Genomic DNA, 19077 nt, shown 5'->3' on the forward strand with positions numbered 1-19077 from the left:
TGATGCTTGCTTTTCCCAGTTGTGGAATGGGTCTGGGGAGGGTGGGAGGCGTCTCTCAGTGAGAGGAAAGCTCAGGTTTGGGGGGTCACATGCAGCTGGTCTGGCATTGCTACTTCCTGGGTGGATGACCTCACCACTCTGAGCCACAGTTTCCTCTTTGATTTAAAGAATGAGGGAAGTATCTTGGATGCCACACATCCCTAACTGAGACTTCTCTGGTCTTCCCAAATCTCAATCTGTCTCTCTTCTTCTGTGTCTCTCTGTCTCTTTTTCTATCTTTCTGTTTCATTCTTTTCATCTGTATCTCTCCATCCTCGTCTCTCTCTGACTCTGCCACTCTATTTCTCTCTGTACCTCTTTCTCTCTTTCTATCTCTGCTTCTCTCTATCTGTGTTTGGTCTCTCTCCATGCCTGTCTTTCTTTGTCTCTCTGTCTCTGTTTCTCTGTCTTTTTCTCTGACTTGTTCTCCCTGTCTCTCCCTCGAGTGACCCACACCAGTGAGGTCCAGTGACGTGTTATGGGAGAGACCAGGCAGTGGGCTGGGCCCATGCACAATCCCAGAAAACTGGCAGGAATGCCAGCTACTTCTTCGTGACTCACCTGGGGTTCTCCAGCTCCTGCCTGCTTGCTGTGTCCTGGGTGAGGCCACAGGTTTCGGGGACTTCCCCAGGCTGAGGGAGAGGAGAATGTCCTGCAGAGACAGGGAGGGAGAGAGATCAAGATAAATAGTGTCTTCATCTCAGGATGCTTCTGACCAATCAGAACAATTTAATGCAGGTGAAATGCGTGAACAGTGAAATAGAAAGAGAGAGGGCTCAACAAATTCCTTCAGCATTTCCTGAGTAAGGGTCACACTGGTCCAGGAACTGGGGACACAGCAGGAAACAAAGCAAAGGCCCCGCCATTGTGACAGTGGGGAGTAGATACGTGTTATCTAACCTGTGGCTGTCAGGCAATGACAAGTAAAATGGAAGAAAACAAACCAGGTTGAAGGAGGTTGAACCAGAGACACAGAGAGGGAGAGACAGACAAGGAAGGAGAGATAGTGAAAGGGGTAACAGTTAGAGATGGGAGTAGGGGAGAGAAGAGAGGAGAGGCCACAGACACACTGACTCAGGAAATCAGAGAGTGGGGGAGACAGAGATAAGAAAACAGCAAATGAGAGACACGGACAGAGACAGTGAGAAATAGAGAGACAGAGAGAGACACACACCAGGAGAGAAGGGGACAGGTGAGGGGTGTGAGAGACAGACGTTGTGCATGAGTACGCACGTGCATGTCTGGGACCCCCTCAGCCTCTGGCCACCTGCTTGAGGAAGTGACTGCCTCTGGCCTGGGCTGATGGTGGGGGTGGGCTGTGGCCATTCCCTCCCCAACTCCAGGAGGCCTAACAGGCAACACTGATGTGGCTTTGCCATCCCGACGTGGTCACCTCCTAGATGCGGGGATGACTCCTCTCAGGGCCTCAGCTTTCTTTCTGCAAAAATGTGGGACAGAAGAGGAACACACTAGGAAGTGAAAGAGCTGAGAACCCCCTGAAGTCCACACGCCTCTTCCCCCATTTTCCAGGCAGAGAAACTGAGGCTCTTCCCCTCTTAATTTTGTTGAGTGCTTGAGAGTTCCTTGTCTATGTGACTTGGTGAATCCTCACAGTGTCCTATTTTACAGTTGAGAAAACTGAAGTTTAGAGAGGTGGGTCAGCTGAATGGTGTCCCCCAAAGATATCCAGGTCCACAGCCCTGGGACTTGTGAATATCACCTTATGTGAAAGAAGGGTGTTTTGCAGATGTAATTAAGTTAAGGATCTTAAAATGTGGACATTAGCCTGACGATGCAGGTGGGCCCTACATGTAATCACAAGTGTCCTTATAGAGGGAGGCAGGTGGACGTTTGACTACAGTCGGAAGTGGAGGAAAACAGGGTCGGAGAGAGAAGGTGCTTTGCTGCTGGCTTTGAAGATGGAGGAAGGGCTCAAGAATAAAGGAACACAAAGGGTACAGCTCTAGCAGCTGAAAAAAAACCCAGCATCTCCCAAGGGAGCGCTACCCTGCCACCACCTCGATTTTGGCCCCTTAAGGCTCATTTCCGATTTCTGAACCCCAGTGCTATAAGAGAATAAATTTCTGTTGCTTGAAGCCTCTAAGTTTGTGGTCATTTGTTACAGCCGCCATGGGAAACTAATACAAGCGGTGAAGTCACTCGCCTAGGATGACTTGTAGAGCCAGGATTTGGACCCAAGTCTGGTCCTGTCACCCATGCTCATAGCTGCCAAGGTGAGGGTTGCTGTTCCTGGGGGTGGGGGAGAGGGGGTGGGACAGGTACCAGGAGCTAAAAGTCCCCAGCCTCTTTCCATTCCCATCCTCTATCAGTCCTCTTTGCCACGTTTCTCTCTGGCTTCACGGGGCTGGGGTGACCTGGGGAGAAGAGGGGATCCAGAGAAGAACAGAAATCACAGAGTTTGTAAAAAAAGAGAAGAAGGTTCCTTACCTTTAGCACTTTGCAGCTCAAGTTCCACCATTTCCCTGTCAGTGCAGAAATGATCATGGCAATTCATGGGCTGTGTTGCTAAGATAGAAATGCTCCTCTTAGGGGTTGAACTGTGCCCTCCCCTACCACCAAAAAAAACAAAAAAAAGAAAGAAAAGAAAGAAAGGTTGAGGTCCTAACTTTCAGCACTCAGAACGTGGCCTTATTTGGAAATAGGGTTGTTGCCAATGTAATTAATTAGGATGAGCTCATAGTGGGGTAGGGTGGGCCCTCATCCAGTGGTACTGGTGTTTTTAAGAAGACACGATGTGAAAATAGAGAAATGGGGAGAAGGCAAGGTGGTGATGAAAGCAGAAACTGGAGTAATGCAGCTACAAGCCAAGGAATGCCAAAGATTGCCAGCAAACCACTAGAAACTGGCAAGAGTCAAGGCAGGATTTCCTCACATGGTTTCAGAGAGAGCACAGTCCTGCTGATACCTCAATTTTGGACATCCAGCCTCCAGATTGTGAGGCTGTTGTTTTAAGCCATCCAGCTTGTGATACTTTATTATTATGACAGCCCCCAGGAAACTCATACAGCTGCTGTGAATCAATAGAAAAATTAGCAAAGGACAGAAGAGGAAGCACACATGACTCGTATAAAAATGGCACAAAAATACCATGTGCATCCGTTAGCTTTTGCTGGGTTGCATCACCCCAATGTTTAGTGGCTAAAAAAGATAAACACTATGCCTCAAGATCCTGTGGCTTGGCGGGGCCCAGCTGGTCTAGGCTGTCTGGGCTGGGCCTGGTGGGTCTTGGATGGCCTCCCTCAAAGGTCCTCTGCTGGGCTGGCTGGGATGCCCGGAGCCTCTCTCCGGATGCTTCATCCTACAGGGGACAAGCTCACTCACACAGAGGCAAAAGTGTTCCCAGCAGCAAGAAATTTAGAACAGAAGCTGCAGGTTTCCCTGAATCCGAGGCTCAGAACACACACAATCAACCTCACTTCTGCTGAATTCTATTGGTCAAAGCAAATTCCGAGACTGGCTCAGAGTTGAGGAGAGGGAACTGGACCCCATCTCTTGATGGAAGAAGCTGCACAGAATTCGTGGCTGTTTGCATCCTCCCACACCCCTTTCAACTATGGATTGGCAAAGATAAAACAGTTTGATGAGACACAGGGTTGGTGAGTCTGTTGGTAAAAAGACACTCCCCTATACCGCTGGTGTGAGTATCAGTTGGTACAACCCCATGTTTTGTATGTTTTGCAATTGCTCTCAAAATCACAAATGTAGAAAAACCTTTTGACATCACACAACCACTTACCACTTGGGGGAACTTGGTACTGTGTGAAATGGATAGGGACCCAAAGTCCTTCATTGCAACATAGTTTGTAATACCTAGTGGTGGAAAAATACATCGCTGTACACAGAGACACATTTGTCCAACGGAATAAGGAAAGAGGAAACTATGTAATTCAGGTTACCTTACTGTCAAGTGGAAAACTCTAGGGGAACAACAGTGTGGAGGTCCACTGTGGTTTGTGCATAAAAGCGGGGTGTGGATGCCCATATTTGCTTATACATGCAAGAAATAATGCTGTTGATGTCCCCTTATCTCCAGGTTTCAAATTAAGGGCAGGAAAATGTCCCTTGGCTGCCTCTCTGCCCTTTACACTCTTTACCCTGCAAGTCTTGTGTTTGTGCAGTTCGTGGCCTGTTTACCCAGCCCGAGTTATTAGCTAACCTTTCAGGAGACTGGTGTCTTCTGGTCACGAAGCACCAAGGGCTACCCCCTCCTCCATGACTCCAGACTCCAGACTGGGGGGCCTGCTCTTCCTTCTTCTGACTCCTCCTGGACTAAGTGGCTCTGAGTCCACGCGGTAGGAGGTGGGCCTCCTCCCCAAGCTTCTCCCTGCTGCAGCCCACCACCAGGAAAAGCCGCCCCCAGGATCCTATCTTTCTCCCTTATAGTTGGCACCTTCCAAAGCAAGCTCCTTGACTGTACATACCGATTGGGGGACCCGCCCTGGAGTCTGGGCAGGCAGATAGACCTGTCTAGTGACCTTGGACTGCTCCTTTCTCTTGCTTGGGATGTCTCCTCTGAGCCAAGGGGAGAGGCCCACACCAGCCTTGCCGGGCCCTACGCTAGATAATGAGATGATACAGAGCACCTACTGTTCTCAGAGGTCTACATACATCAACTCATTTCATCCTCACAGCAGCCCATAGACGTAGGTCCTCCTAATTGCCCTGTCTGACTACCGAGGAAACTGAGGCTCAGGGGGGTAAAACGACCTGGCCCACACCACCCAACTTGAAGTGGCAGACCTGGAACTTGAAGCCAGACCACCTGGCTCTGAAGTGCTCAGCCCCCTCTGGATGCGCTTGTGGTTTACTTGAGGCCTGAGTATCGTTAGTACAAATCCCCCCAACACTAAGGTAGCCGCCATTTGTCGAGCACTCACTGCTGGCCCTGGGGTACGCCGATTTAGTGGATGAACACACGGAGGGCCCAAACAGGGGAAGGGACAGCCTCAGAGTGATAGCTCAGAAAAGAGGTGGGTGGGACTCAAAGCTCATGAAGAGTTGACTCAGACATAGACAGAGCATCCAGGCTGGAAAGCCCCTTGTGGGGTGGTGGAGGTCGGCCTTACTCCCACTGAGCAAGGCGGGGGAGCAGGAGGGCAGTGCAGGCTTCATGGGGGCAGGGAGTTGGGGGACTGTCTTCCCTCTTCCCTTTTGGTGATACCCAGTGGTCCAGTCAGAGAGGTCTAGGTTCAAATCCTGGCCACACCCACATTCTCACTTTGTGGCTTTGGACATGAGCCTTGAGGTCTCTGAGCCTTAGTTTCCTCCCCCCCCCTACTTCCGCCTAACGCCACCCCCACCTCCAGTTCAAGCCTTTGTTCCTCAGTCTAGTTACGTAGGACACAGCTCCCTGGCCCATGCTGGTGTGATGAGCCTTGCGCTCCCCCCAGCTGAGGCAGTCGGTTGCTCACAGCAGGTCACGGCAGCTCTCACCGGCTGCCGGCCACTCACGATGGCTGCGGGCCACTCCAGGCAGCACACAGTGGCCCACAACAGCCCAGCTCCAGGGAGAGCCGTTGTTCACAATCTTAGCTGTAGAGGGCGCAGCTCACTGGCCCATGTGGGAATTGAACCGGGGACCTTGGCGTTAGGAGTACAGCGCTCCAACAACCTGAGCCACCCCCAGCCCAAGCTTTAGTTTCTTTCTCTGTAAAATGGGGAAACTCAGGGCTGATTTCAACTGTACCGGTTGTTAACACATTGGGTTACTTCCAGATTTGGTTGGTAAAAATCCACTACCCAAGGCCCTGAGTGCCCCTATGGCATGTCTGGGTCCTCCCAGACACCCCATGTTCCAGCAACTGAAAGGGGAACTCCAGGTGAGTGGAGGCCACCAGGATGGGCAGAGTTGTTACCGCCGTGTGGCCTGGCCCATGCTGACTGAAGGGCAAATATTTTGAATATTCCTCCCAGGGTTAATGATAATGGCTTATAAGACTATTGTGAGGATTCAGTGAGTTAACGTCTTTATGGAATGAGCAGGCAACTTATTAATATCAGTAACAAAAACAGCAACCTGCCCGTTATCCTGGGAGAATCACATCTGTCTAGTCAGCCTTCTTCTTGACCACTACAGAGACCCCCTCGCGTTTGTCCCTGAGACATGCCTCTGAGGACTCAGTCTCCCCATCTTCATGCTCCCTGAGCCCGCTCCCCTTCCGGGTGTCCCCGTGGGCCAGGATGGTGGGTGAGGCTGCTATCTCTCCAACCTATTTGCTTTCCCTCTTCCGGGCTGCCTCGGTCACCAAGGACCTTGAATAAAAGGCCAGGGCACCTGTGTTCTGCTTCCTCCTCTCCAGCCTGGATCATGCTTGAGCTCCTCCCTGCTCTGGCGCTCCTGGGAGCGCTGGCCACCCCCGCAGGTAGGTGTACTGTGTGTGGTCCCTGGGAGAGAGCAAGAGAGTCAGCCCACCATCCCGTGGGAATTGGGCTTCAGCGTCTAAGCCTGATCTCCTTCCACCTGGACATTTTGTCTCACAGAGGCAGGTGAAGGGAGTGTTTGAGAACACGGTTGGAGCCAGGCTGCCTCGGCTCAAATCCTGGCTCTGCCACTTCTTAGCTATGTGACCTTGGGCAAGCTACTTCGCCTGTCTGTGCCTCGGTTTCCCCATCTGTGAAATGAGGACGATGATGACCCTGCCTCAGACGGCTGTTGGGGCATTCATTGAATTATTTATGTTCAAGGAGCTTTTTAAGAGCTTAGGATAGTATTGGGCTATAAGTAGGCCTGTCTGAAAGGGAGCTCTTATTGATAGTCAGGAGTAATTATTATTGTTCCCTTACCTTGTCTGCCTAGCTCCCCTTTAGTTCTAATGCTGCCACTGCTGGCCCAGGTTGGGAATTAAGTGGCCTAGAACCTAGCCAGGATGTCACTGTGTGATCTTGGGTGAGACTCTAAGTCTGCCTGGCTTCTGTTTCCTTGTCTCTGAGAGGAAGGTATGAGACAAGGTCAGCAGTTTTCGGACTGTGCTTCTGAGAGCCTGGAGGCTTCCTGAAAGAGACTGGGGGCCTCCCTGGAGGTCAAGAAGAAGGCTGACTAGACAGAGGTGATTCCCCCAGCCCAGACTAAGAAGGGAAGTTCCACTTGTATCTGTTTCCTTCTAAGCTTGTGAGAAAGGAGTTGTTCGGAGAAAGTTCTACTGCGAGACCTGGTGGATTAGATGGAGACTGCCAGCAGCTCGAGCTCACAGATGCCAGTCCCCATCTCCAAACCTCTGCCCACGCTGTTTCACCCACCGGAAGCCACTTGCACACCTTCTGGAAAATGTTCCTTGATCTTCTCCCAACAGCCTTCCCTCCTCCAACCCCTAGTCCTGTTCCTGAATCCTCTCTCTCTCTCTCTCTCTCTTTCTCTCGCTCTCACTCTCTCTCGCGCTCTCTCGCTCTCTTCTTTCTCCTCCCTCGCTGACTCAAATTGCAGGGTCTGATCACTCCTTTCTCCTCACAGGGACCTCCAGGACGTGTCCAGACTGCTCTTTGCTGGGAAACTGCACAGAGATAACCTGTCCTCCTGCCCAGGACTCCTGCTTGTTCAGCCAGATGCAGCTGGGTAGGGACTGGACAGGACTGTGCAGAGACGGTGGACAAAGTGGGTGGGCAGGGGTTAGAGGGAGAAGCGTGAATGAGCCACCCTGGGACTGGAGGTTCCCAACTTTGCCTCATAGCTCAGCTTGGTGCCTTTGAGGTGCGGGGTGGGGGTGGTCTCAATGCCAGCTGAGGTCCCAGGTTGACCTCTGGGGATTGTTACAGAGGAGCAGAGGTCTGGGAGGGCTTCGGGAGGGGGGTTTCGCTAATCTCCCCTCTTCAACCTCTATCCCCAGAAAATGGGACTCTCATCAAGAACGGATCATGTGTGTCCCCTCGGGAATGCCGTGAAGGTGTCTATGCCTTGACCTATGGCCCCCACTCAAGTTTCTGGGTCATCACGGCCTGTTGTGACAACTGCAGCCAGGTTACCCAACCAGGTTTGTTATACACCCGGATGGGGTGTCATGGGAACTTGGCCTCGGTTTCCAGCTCTGCCTGTCTGATGGGGGCAAGGAGAACCTCTGTCTTCTCATCTGGAAAATGGGTGTGAACAAAGTTTTGCAGAGGATGCATCCAGCCAAAGGCTGGCAGGTAGTAAGCACTCCCTAAATTGTAGCTGTGCTTATTGGAGCCCTGGAGAAAAGCCCTGGATTCTCATTTCTCCTGGGGAGAGGGGCTCCCCTGAAGGTTAGTTAAGCAGAACAATAAATGGTATGGGTGGCCACAGACCCAGGTAGGGCAAAGCCAGCAAGGCTCCTGTGGTGGTGCACAACTGAAGGAAGCGCTGACTCCACTTGGACAACCTTGACAGTGAGTGCTGCCCCGCTGGCCTCACTCTAGACGGGACTCTGAGTGGTGATAAAGATCACTTTTTATGGCTTGGTCATTTCTCCAGAAAGGAACTTGTATTTGGCAGGTGTAGCAATGGGGGAGACTTGAGACAGCTCCACACTCGGTTCTACTAGCCATCCTTTCAAACTACTGGGGTGTCCCTCCCCCTAAACTGTGCCCCTCAATCAAATAAAATAGCCAGGTCCAAGCTGAGAGGTGGGTGTGCTATTCAGAATATAAAACGTCAGTTACAGTTAAGACTGCATTGAACAAAAGTTCTGTGGGTGAGGAAAGAGCGAAGGGACTACCTTGAAATACCTGGAGTCATTGTCTTTTGGTCGAGGATTGATACCAGCACCGTGCATTAGAAATATAATGTGAGCCATATATGTAATGAAAGCTTTTCCAGTAGCCACGTTAAAAAGTTACAAAGAAACAGGTGGAATTAATTTTAATCCTATATTTAAGGTAACCTAAAATATTATCTCAACATGTATGTAATCAATATAATATCATTAGTGAGCTATTTTACATTCTTTGTTCAAACTAAGCCTCTGAAATTGAGGTGTATCTTATATTCGCAGCACATCACTAAAGGAACCAGCCACATTTCCAGTGCCCAATAGCCACAGGGGGATGGTGGCCACGTATCAGCCAGCATGGTTCTACAGTTATGTTTTCTTTAGTCTGCTTTTCTGTATCTGCCGATGTTTTTTTTTTTTTTTTTTTTTTTTTTTTTTAAGATTTTGTTAGGGAAGGGGAACAGAACTTTATTGGGGGAACAGTGTGTACTTCCAGGACTTTTTTTCCAAGTCAAGTTGTTGTCCCTTCAATCTTAGTTGTGGAGGGTGCTGTTCAGCTTCAAGTTGTTGTCCTTTCAGTCTTAGTTGTGGAGGGCGCAGCTCAGCTCCAGGTCCAGTTGCTGTTGTTAGTTGCAGGGGGCGCTGCCCACCATCCCTTGCGGGACTCGAGGAATTGCACTGGCAACCTTGTGGTTGAGAGCCCACTGGCCCATGTGGGAATCGAACCGGCAGCCTTCAGAGTTAGGAGCATGGAGCTCCAACCGCCTGAGCCACCGGGCCGGCCCGTCTGCCGATGTTTTGATATAAACCCACATTAAAACGCTTTGTGGCTCAGTTTTGACTCAGGAAAAATATGCTTGAACCCCTTCCTCTTAAGTGTTCCAGCTCTCTAAAAAAATTAATCAGCTAATGGGGAACCCGGAAGTCACAGCCCCACTCTTTTGCAGAACACCCCAATATCTTAAAACCTAAAATAACAGTGTCATGCGGGGATTCAGGTCACGCTCCCCACATAAGAACGCAGGACATGGTGAAGCCAAAAAGGAACACCCACGGAGCCATAGACAAGGGGTTCATACCACTATAGTCTCGCTGGCGGCTGGGTTGGAGACACAGGAAGCAGGCTCCACATGACGCAATCTGCTGTCCGCTTCTCTGCCAACCAACCAACCCCCCAACGCAGCCACGGCAGTTATATCAGTGGCTAATGACTAACCGGTAAGAGCTGACGGCCAACTAGTCACAGCTGATGGCCATCTCCCACCCGAGCCAGCACCTTTCCATGTGAGGCCGAGAGCCTGGAAACTGCTCTCTGGGACGCTGTCCCCACAAACAGGATCACTTTTGAATCTCTTTTGGAATTCAAGTCTTTAAGGGAAGGCTTTTGTCTGTGTGGTCAGTGCTGTGTCCCAGAACAGGGCCTAGTACACAGTAGGCGCTTCACAAGTGTTTGTGGAATGAATAAAAAACCCTTACGATCCATTCCGAAGGTTCCTTTAGGACAAATGAACAGTGTGGGGCCAGCCCCACCTTTGGCTCTGTTCACTGTTCCTCGGAATAAGTCTTCAGGAATGAAAGGAGGTGACTGAGTCCAGGCTGGTGCCACTGGAGGAAAATGCTCCAGATTGTGGCGGGTGGAGGCAGTGAGAACAGAGGGTTGAAGGGGGAAGGAGGGCTGAGAGGGGGTGTTTCTCAGCCCCCATCCACCTAACTACACCGACTCCCACCAGAGGCAGGACCCAAAGCCCAGCCCAATGGGGTGAAGTGTCATTACTGTTCTGGGGATAAGTCGGCTCCGTGTGACTCCACCGGAGTCATGAACTGCACCGGAAACCAGACTGTGTGTGTCACTCTCAACGGGACATGGAGCGGAGGTAAGGGCTCCATTCAGGTCATTGCATGGTGGGCCTCCCTCTCACCTGCACAAATGTGTCAAGTACATTTGCTTGTGTGTTCTGGTTATCTGTTGCTACTTAACTAATCATTCACACACATAGTGGCTTAAGATAACCACAACTATATTATTAACTCTTACGGTTTCTGTGGATGGGAATTCCTTAAGAGCTCAGCTGGACAGTCCTTTGAAGGGTCTTCCTGCCACAAACAGTGGCATGCTGGCCAGGTGGGGAGGGAGAGCCCGAGCGGTGGGTGTGGTCCACCCTGGCAGAGAGGAGTATTTTCTCACTGTCATTATTTTGAAATGCTGGTACATGGTGATAATAAAAAGCAGATTGACTTTTCATTGGCATTATTATTGTTTTTAAATGCTTTATGGACACTATATCTCCTTATAACCTGCTTCCAGGACAGATTGCTCCCACCACCCAGCTCCCTTGGTATGCCACTGTTTACAGATGAACTACGTGCTCTACAGAAATATTTTCCCATGCTTGTTGGGGCTTACAGGAAGTTAGGGAAATTTCCAAGTGTCCCCAACAAAGTTAAAATGTGAGCAAAAGTCAGAATGAGAGCAGTGAGCAAATATGAAAGGCACAGTGGCCCTGACAGCGAGTGCTGATAACGCCTGCTTTGGGTGACTAAGTCTCGGGTCAGCAGTGTGGTTGGGAGCTGACCCTTAGACTCCCATATATGCCAGGGACCTTGGGAGGAGGCTGAAATGATCCCAGATTGGTAACACCTCCTGGTTCTCAGTATAAGCCAAGGCAAATCCTCTCCAAGGAAAAGCTGCCAGGACTCCCATAGATCAACACCAACCAAACATGAGCTCACAATCAGAGTGCATAAAATGCCCAAGGAAATAAGCCACCATGAGTGACAGAAGAAGCAACGAACAACAGATGTAGACCCATGAAGAACCCAGCTATTTTAGTTATCAGCTCCAGAACATAATTATAGGTGATACATTTGAAAGAATAAAGTTAGAATCACGAAAGTGAGCAGGCAGCAACAGGTTGTAAGAAATGACCAGGTAGACTGGAAAATGAATCGTACAGAACTATTGAGAGAGACGGAGAAAGACAAACATCAAGGCTCTGAGCCTCCCGCTACAGCTTCCCCCTCTTTCTCCAGGGGCTCCCCAAATCCTGAAGGGATGTGCTACACCAGATTTCTGCAGCCTGCAAGTGAACACCACCCTGGGCCTGGAAGCATCTGGATTTCATCTCACCACCTGGCCTGAATGCAATTACGGGGCTCCACCCACTCAGCCAGGTGCTTTGAACCCTGACCTCCTGAGACTCTACCCTCTCTGCCCTCCCTGAATCCCACTTGCCCTTCCCAGTGCTGTGTGTTCCCAGGGTATCCCCTCCCCCCTACCATAATGTTCCTCCCAGGGAGTTCAGTTACTCATCTTCATATACACGTGTGTGAACACACACACACACACACACACACACACACACGCACGCACACACCGCCTGATATATCCAGGAGCAGAAAATCCCACTGGCACATATCCACACAGCTACAAACATCCACATTTATATCCTGGCACCCAAAACACACCTATAGAAAAGCACCCATTTCTAAACACGAACATCCTATTGTGTAAGAGAGATAAAAGATTTCAATTCGGCTTAAATGAGAAATCTGACGGTCTTTTCTTTCTTGTCTTCACTTCCCTGCTTGTGAAAGAAGACAGATTTGCCAACCGTCTTCTTCTTTTTTTTTTTAAAGATTTCATTGGATGTTGGTTGCTTTTTTTTTTTTAATAAATTTTATTGGGGAATATTGGGGGACAGTGTGTTTCTCCAGGGCCCATCAGCTCCAAGTCATTGTCCTTCAATCTAGCTCAGCTCCAAGTCCAGTCGCTGTTTTCAATCTTTAGTTGGCGGGGGCCGGGGGAGGGGCGCAGCCCACCATCCCATGCGGGAATTGAACTGGCAACCTTGCTGTTGAGAGCTCGCGCTCTAACCAACTGAGCCATCCGGCCGCCTCTCAACAGTCTTCTTTTGGCTTAACAAAGAACACTGACAATAGTTTTTGACTTCTAAAAAGAGAGGTGCTAATTGAAATAGTACTACCCAGGGCAGCAGCTTTCTAAGTGAGACAACTGGATCGAATTACAGATGTGTCAGAGGTAAGGGCAATTTTCAAACCTGGGTAGAGCAGCGTTTCCTCAAGACTGGGGACGTGGAAGACATTTTGGCTGGAAACCACAAGGCAAGGACGGTTCTGTGGAACAGAAGAGGATCTGTTTGCTGAATCTGCAGGCAACGCAGGAACATTCTCACCTTTGCGTCCTCCAATTACTAGCTGCTAGGAGTTTTACTTTTCAAAACTAAGCAGTGGATTAAATTAAATGATCACAATGAGGAAAGAAAGGCAGACCTGGGAGCTCAGAATTCAAAACATGGTAAGGAAAAAGAGCAAAATGGGATTACTAACAAGTGGAACATGGGACATGGAACTTTTTCATCTACAGTTCCTATGGACACATAACATACTTGTGCAGGGTCACATTGGTTGTCAGAGCCATACAGGTGGACTAGGAAAGAGACAGGTACAAATGCAGAAATGTACAATAGCATCAAATATCCACAGGCACGCACAAACACATTACTAACATCTACAAACGTTCACATCTGTACACCAGTGCATACATTCAAGCGTCCCAAGACTTGCTGGAAACACAGACACAAGCAGACACAGAAACACACATAGACCCACAAAACCACCGTTACACACATACACATAAACACGTGCTCTCTTCACACAGATATACACATAGACTCCTACTCGCACAGGAGCCCACAGAGGTGCACACACAGACGTCTCTATCCTCCCGCAGACAGTTCCAGAACACACAGACAGAGTTCAACATTGGCATGTACAGCTATGTGTGCACAGAGAGAAACAGGCCCGCACGCTCGTACATACAAACTGTATCAAGGCAGAAGTACACACAAATGGTATATTTGCACCCCCACAGGCACATACCAAGGTACCCAGAAACGTACATACACACAGTTTGTCCTCCAGCCAGTTCATCTTCCTCTCTCCCCAGGTCCCCATGCAACTTTGACCCACACCAAGGCCAAGGTCACCACCACCTGTTTCACCTGCTCAGACCTCCACCATTGTGACCCTCTCTTCTGCCCGGCAGATAGGAACTACTGCCTTCAGACGGCGGGCATCCTGGGTGAGTGCCCCTGGGATGGGGTCAGGTGAGGGAGGCAGAAACAGGTGTGGCTGGAGGCACAGCAAGGCCTCTCCTTGCCCTCCCGTGTTTCCGGCCTTAACTCCAGTCACAGTGGCCTTTTGCCGCCCGAGGAGGACAGGTAGATACAAAATAGTCACGGGGATGTAAAGTACAGCATAGGGAATATAGTCAAAAATGTAATAACTATATATGGGGTCAGATGGGTACTAGACTTAACAGGGTGATCACTTCGTGAGGTACATAAATGTCTAATCACTATGTTGTACACCGGAAACTAACATAATATTGTATGTCAACTGTAATTGAAAAATAAATTTTAAAAAAATGTAGTAGCTTAACTAGTCACAAAAGGACAAATATATTGCATGATTCCACTTATACGAGGAAATAAAATAATCAAAATCATGGAAAAAGAAAGTAGAATGGTGGTTTCCGGGGGCTGGGGGGAGGGGGAAATGGGGAGTTGTTATTTGAAGGATATAGAGTTTTAGTTTTTCAAAATGAAAACATTGTAGAGATCTGTTTCACAAGGATATGAATATACTTAACGCTAATGAACTGTACACTTAAAAATGGTTATGAGGGTAAATTTTATATTATGTGTGTTGTTTTTTTTACAATTAAAAAAAAATTCATGGCTTAAAACAACAATTATTTATTATTTCCCATCATTCTGTGGGTTGACCGGGCTCAGCTAGGCAGTTCTTCTGCTCCAAGAAGTGAAAGCTGAGGTCACATATATGGCTGCATTCAGCTTGGAATTCTGCTGGGGCTGGGAGGTTCACTACAGCCTCTCACCTTCCGGGACCTCCCTCCACGTAGTCTCTCATCAGTCTCTAGCCTACTTGAGCTTCTTTACAGTATGCTGGCCGGCTTCCAACAAGGAAGAAGTGGAAACCAGCGGCTTCTTAGGAGTTAAGCCCAGAACCAGCACAGTGTCACTTCTGCCACAGTCTATTGCTCTATCTAGATCAGAGCAAGTCATGCGGCCCACTCAGAGTTGAGGGGTGAGGAAATAGATTCCACCACTTGACGTGGAAGTAGTAAGGTCGTGTTGCAAAAAAGCATGTGGCCATCTTGGTATCTATTGCAAAATTCTGGGCAGGAAGCTCCTTAAGTCCCCGTCTGTCTGCCTCTAAGGGAAAAACTGGACTTTTCTGTAAATGGGAAGAGGAGTTGAACTAGACACCAGGCTTTCTCTGCTATAAATCCTAAGATGCACGGAAATAGTGTAAATAGGAATTCCAGCCATAAAAATAGTAAGGATAGGGTACGAGGCCCAGCGCTGGGCACCTGTGAGATCCTAGAGAAATTTCTGGCTAAGGGCATGAGGTGCCCATAGGTTAGGGCCACCCTGCTCCTCAGAACCCTAAAGGAGAAGGCAGGGGAAGGGAGGCTTTCTGAACTATGTCTTGCTGAACAATGACAGGCTTTGAGTGTATTAGGGATGATCTCAGGCAGAGGGAATGCCAGTAAGGACACCCAGAGGGATTTGGTGGGCTCCGTTAAGTGGTGGCTTACAAGTGCGCTTCCTCACAAGTGGGCTTCCCACATCTCTCCAGCTTTAGGCGAAGGTGACTCTGTTGCCTGGAGAAATGGTTCCTGCGTGGCCTCTGAGGACTGCAAATTTGACAAGTCCATCTCTGCCCTGTCCTACAGTATTGGCTTTGGCTTCTGGGTCAACACCACCTGTTGCCAAGGCAACTGCCAGGAACCCAGTCCTCTTGGTACGCTGCCACCAGAAAGCAGTCAGATGGGTGGCCAAGGAGGTGGTGGGCTGACTGGAGGAGAGTTTGTCCTGGGGGAGGTGAAGAAGGCAGGCAGGTGGGAACATCATTTAACTCCCATTCCCCAGTCAGGCTGCCCTAAGACACCTTGACCCCAGCTCGGTGGAAAAGCCCATTAAGGTCATTCCCTGTGCACAGGGAGGTCCCGAGAGTCCTCTCGACTGACTGTCACCATTCCCTATATAGCAACTCTGCCAGCCTCACGCACCCTGAGCAAGTTTCTATGTCCTACGTACGCCGAGGGCTGGCTGGGGCTCTACAATTCCTCCTTCTACATGCAGTGTCCCAGTGGGGAGACCGAGTGTGTGCAGCTGGACCTGGTGTCTGAAGAAGGTAACGTGTGTGTGCACGTGTGCATGAGGGAGCCTGAGCACACTGCTTTAGGATATAGGCGAGCCTGAGTTTGGGGTCCACCTCTACCATTTACTCTGTGTGGCCCAAGATAAGTGACTTCATGTCTTTGAGCCTCAGTTTTCTCTTCCGGTAAATGGGGGTGGTGGAAGCACACCTCACAGGATTTTGGGAGGATGAAGTAAGTTCACGAGAGAGGGCATAAAGCAGGACTCTAGGGCCAAGTTTCCTGAGGTCAAATCCTGAATCTACCACTTATGAGCTGAATGATCTTGGGCAAGTGACTTTGCTTCTTTGTGCCTCAATTTCCCCATCTGAGAAAGGGGATAATTAGTCTCTAACTAATAAGACTGTTGTGAGAATTAAGTAAGATAATTCTTGAAACTTCTAGATAAGTGCTACCCCAAAGAAATATAATGTGAGCCACATGCATAACGTAAATTTTTCTGGTAGCCTCATTAAAAAAGTACTAAGTAACAGATGAATTTAATTGAATAATATATTTTATTTAACCAATATATCCAACAGTTATCATTTCAACATGCAACCAATATAAGAAATTATAAATGAAATATCTCTTACATTCATTTTTTTTTCCCTATTAAGCCTTTGAAACTTGGTGTGGATTTTATACTCACACCACCTCTCCATTCAAACCAGCCGCATCCCAAATGCTCAACACCTCATGTCGCCAGTGGCCATTGTATTGAACATTGTAATTCTAGACATAGGAAGTGCTATGTGTGGCATTTCAGCGAATCTAGGATTATACCAACGGGAGACAGGAAGACAACTCTATTCAGAAAAGCCGAAATGCATGTGGGGTGGGAGGGGGCCTGTGCGTCTTGGAACGGATGGAATTCACTGACAGTGATCACAACTCTCATGTCCGGGTAAGGCTTACGTGAACCGGACAGGCCTTCAATCAACGGTGTCCAGGGACCGGATGTGCCAGGGAACTTGGGTTTGTAAGCACAGTGTTATGTGTGTGCAGGGGTGTGTTTCCTGAGGAGAGGTGACACGTCAGTGGACAGGGTGTGTGGGTGTGTTGATATTGTGCGGACCTCAGGGGAATTGCATCGGATTGAGATGTATGGGCGTGTGTGGGCTGGTAGGTCTGAGGGTGGGTGTGGGACAGTGACTCACAAATGTGGCTTTTTGAGGAAGTATACTCCAGTTCAGGGCAAAATGAGATGAATAAAGACCATGCTGTGAATAAAGAGATGAATAAAGAGATGATTTATTCATCAAAATGAGATGAATAAAGACCAGGCTTACATTTCTCCTTAACCTTTGTATTATGGAAAAGTTCAAAGAGAAATAAAAGGGACCAATTTACCCCCATGGACCCTTCACCCAACTCCAATAATTATCCACTCACAGCCACTCCTGTGGCATCTCCACTAGCCCAGGATTATTCTAAACGCAAACGCGGATATCCTGTCATTTCAATAATAAGGATTTCTGCTCATATCTCTAAAAAGTAAAGACTTAAAAATAACCTACAATTATGATGAGGTGTTTTCCTTGGTAAATAAGGCTATTTCCCTTTTACATCCCCAATTAAGTCCTCAATAAACTGGTTACATTTGTATATTTTTATTTATATATAAATATAACACATATTCCATTCCGTTCCATTCCATTCCATTCCATTCCAAATATATGGCTCTGAAAAAGCATAGGAAATCGTTGAGAAAGCTGTGCATGAAACAGGTTAGAGAGGTGTGTGAAATAGAGTGGCCTCAGGGTGTCAGTTTTTATTAATATTGGACACAAGGAAATGAACACCTGTAAACACATGTAAGGTATAAAGAATAACAATGAAAGGGCAGCTGTGGCCAGGCCCCAGTTCAAGGGTTAGAGCACTCCTGGTGAGCCTTCCCAAAGGGCTCTATTTGAGGGCCTGCCTTTTCACTCCCATGTTTCCTTTTCGATGTGATAAAGTCCTTCCTCTTAGGAAAGCGCTCAAGTGCATACGCGAGGCTGGCAGGTCCCAAGGCCCTGACCTTGCCAAACAGGGACTCTGTGGGGCTGGAGGGAGTTTCAGAGGAACTGGCTTCTCAGAGAAACCCTGAAGTCTAGGGACGGGGACGCGGGGCGGGGGACAGCAGTGACGCTCATATGCACTCCAGCGCTTGAGTAGGTGACACCTGCCTGCGCATGTCCTCACATCCCTGTTCCCACCCCGTCTCCACAGGCGGTCGGAACATGAGCCTGTGCGGCTGCGGCTCCGGAGACCTGTGCAGTGCCCCGGGGATCGAGGGGCTCCTGGCGCTCCCTGGCCACCGGCTGGCCGGCCGGCCCGACTGCAGCTCCAGCCAACGTGCTGTCATCGACCCCAAGTGCCAGTCAGGCTCAGCACCTGGCCTCCCCCTTGCCCTGCCGGTGCTGGTGGCCACCCTGGTCACCGCAACACTCTTCTGAGTAATCACTCTTCACCCACCCTCTCCGGGGAGACTCCTCTTGTTCCGAAGGTCTCTAGATGGCGCCCTGGCTCCCCTCTACTAGAGCACTTGTAAGGGGCCTGGAAGCTTCTAGTGAGAAAGTCAGGAACCAGGGGTGAGCCTCCTCCCTCAGATTAGGGCTTCCCCAAGCCTGGTCCCCTTTCCTCACACCAGGGCCCCAGAGGCTATACCTCCTTCCTCAGACTAGAGACACCTTTATGGTTACACATTCTTCTCCAGATTGGGAGTCCCAAAGAATAAGCCTAAGCATCCTTCCTCAAACTAGGGTGTCCCCAACACCAGGCTACTCCCTCAGAGTAGGACTGTGTCTCTCTTCAGAACATCGGGAAACAACTTCTTTCTCCCTCTTTAGGGTCTAGCAAAGTCCTCGGCAGCCACGGTGGGGCTTGAGGATCAAATACACCCCCTTCCCAGGCTTTTAGAATGCCCGTTGCACCCCCACCAGGGGCACCCTTCTGCCTGGGCTCAGTGTTCCTGCTGTCACTAAATCTGAATGAATTGCATCCCATAGCCGAGTGGTTTGGGTTTCCTTTTTCGGTGGTTGCAGCCGCAAACAGGGCTCTGATGTGGTCTACTCTCTCCTCTGGGGCCAAGGGAAGCCTGGCCTATCTTGGGCTGGGGATTCTGGG

At 49.3% G+C, this 19077-nt stretch overlaps 1 protein-coding gene across 1 annotated transcript; it reads left to right on the top strand.

Moving 5' to 3' along the window:
- The first annotated feature begins 6361 nt into the window (after nt 1-6361).
- LOC117035505 (uncharacterized) lies at nt 6362-18902 on the top strand. The gene is made up of 9 exons (XM_033129408.1): nt 6362-6422; nt 7508-7609; nt 7881-8024; nt 10451-10594; nt 11751-11891; nt 13687-13821; nt 15405-15569; nt 15816-15962; nt 18181-18902. Exons 1-9 carry the CDS (start codon nt 6368-6370, stop codon nt 18405-18407), a joined length of 1260 nt encoding a protein of 419 aa, XP_032985299.1. The 5' UTR covers nt 6362-6367; the 3' UTR covers nt 18408-18902.
- Nucleotides 18903-19077: the final 175 nt, after the last annotated feature.

This window comes from Rhinolophus ferrumequinum, chromosome 15, assembly GCF_004115265.2.
Source record: "Rhinolophus ferrumequinum isolate MPI-CBG mRhiFer1 chromosome 15, mRhiFer1_v1.p, whole genome shotgun sequence".
NCBI lineage: Eukaryota > Metazoa > Chordata > Mammalia > Chiroptera > Rhinolophidae > Rhinolophus > Rhinolophus ferrumequinum.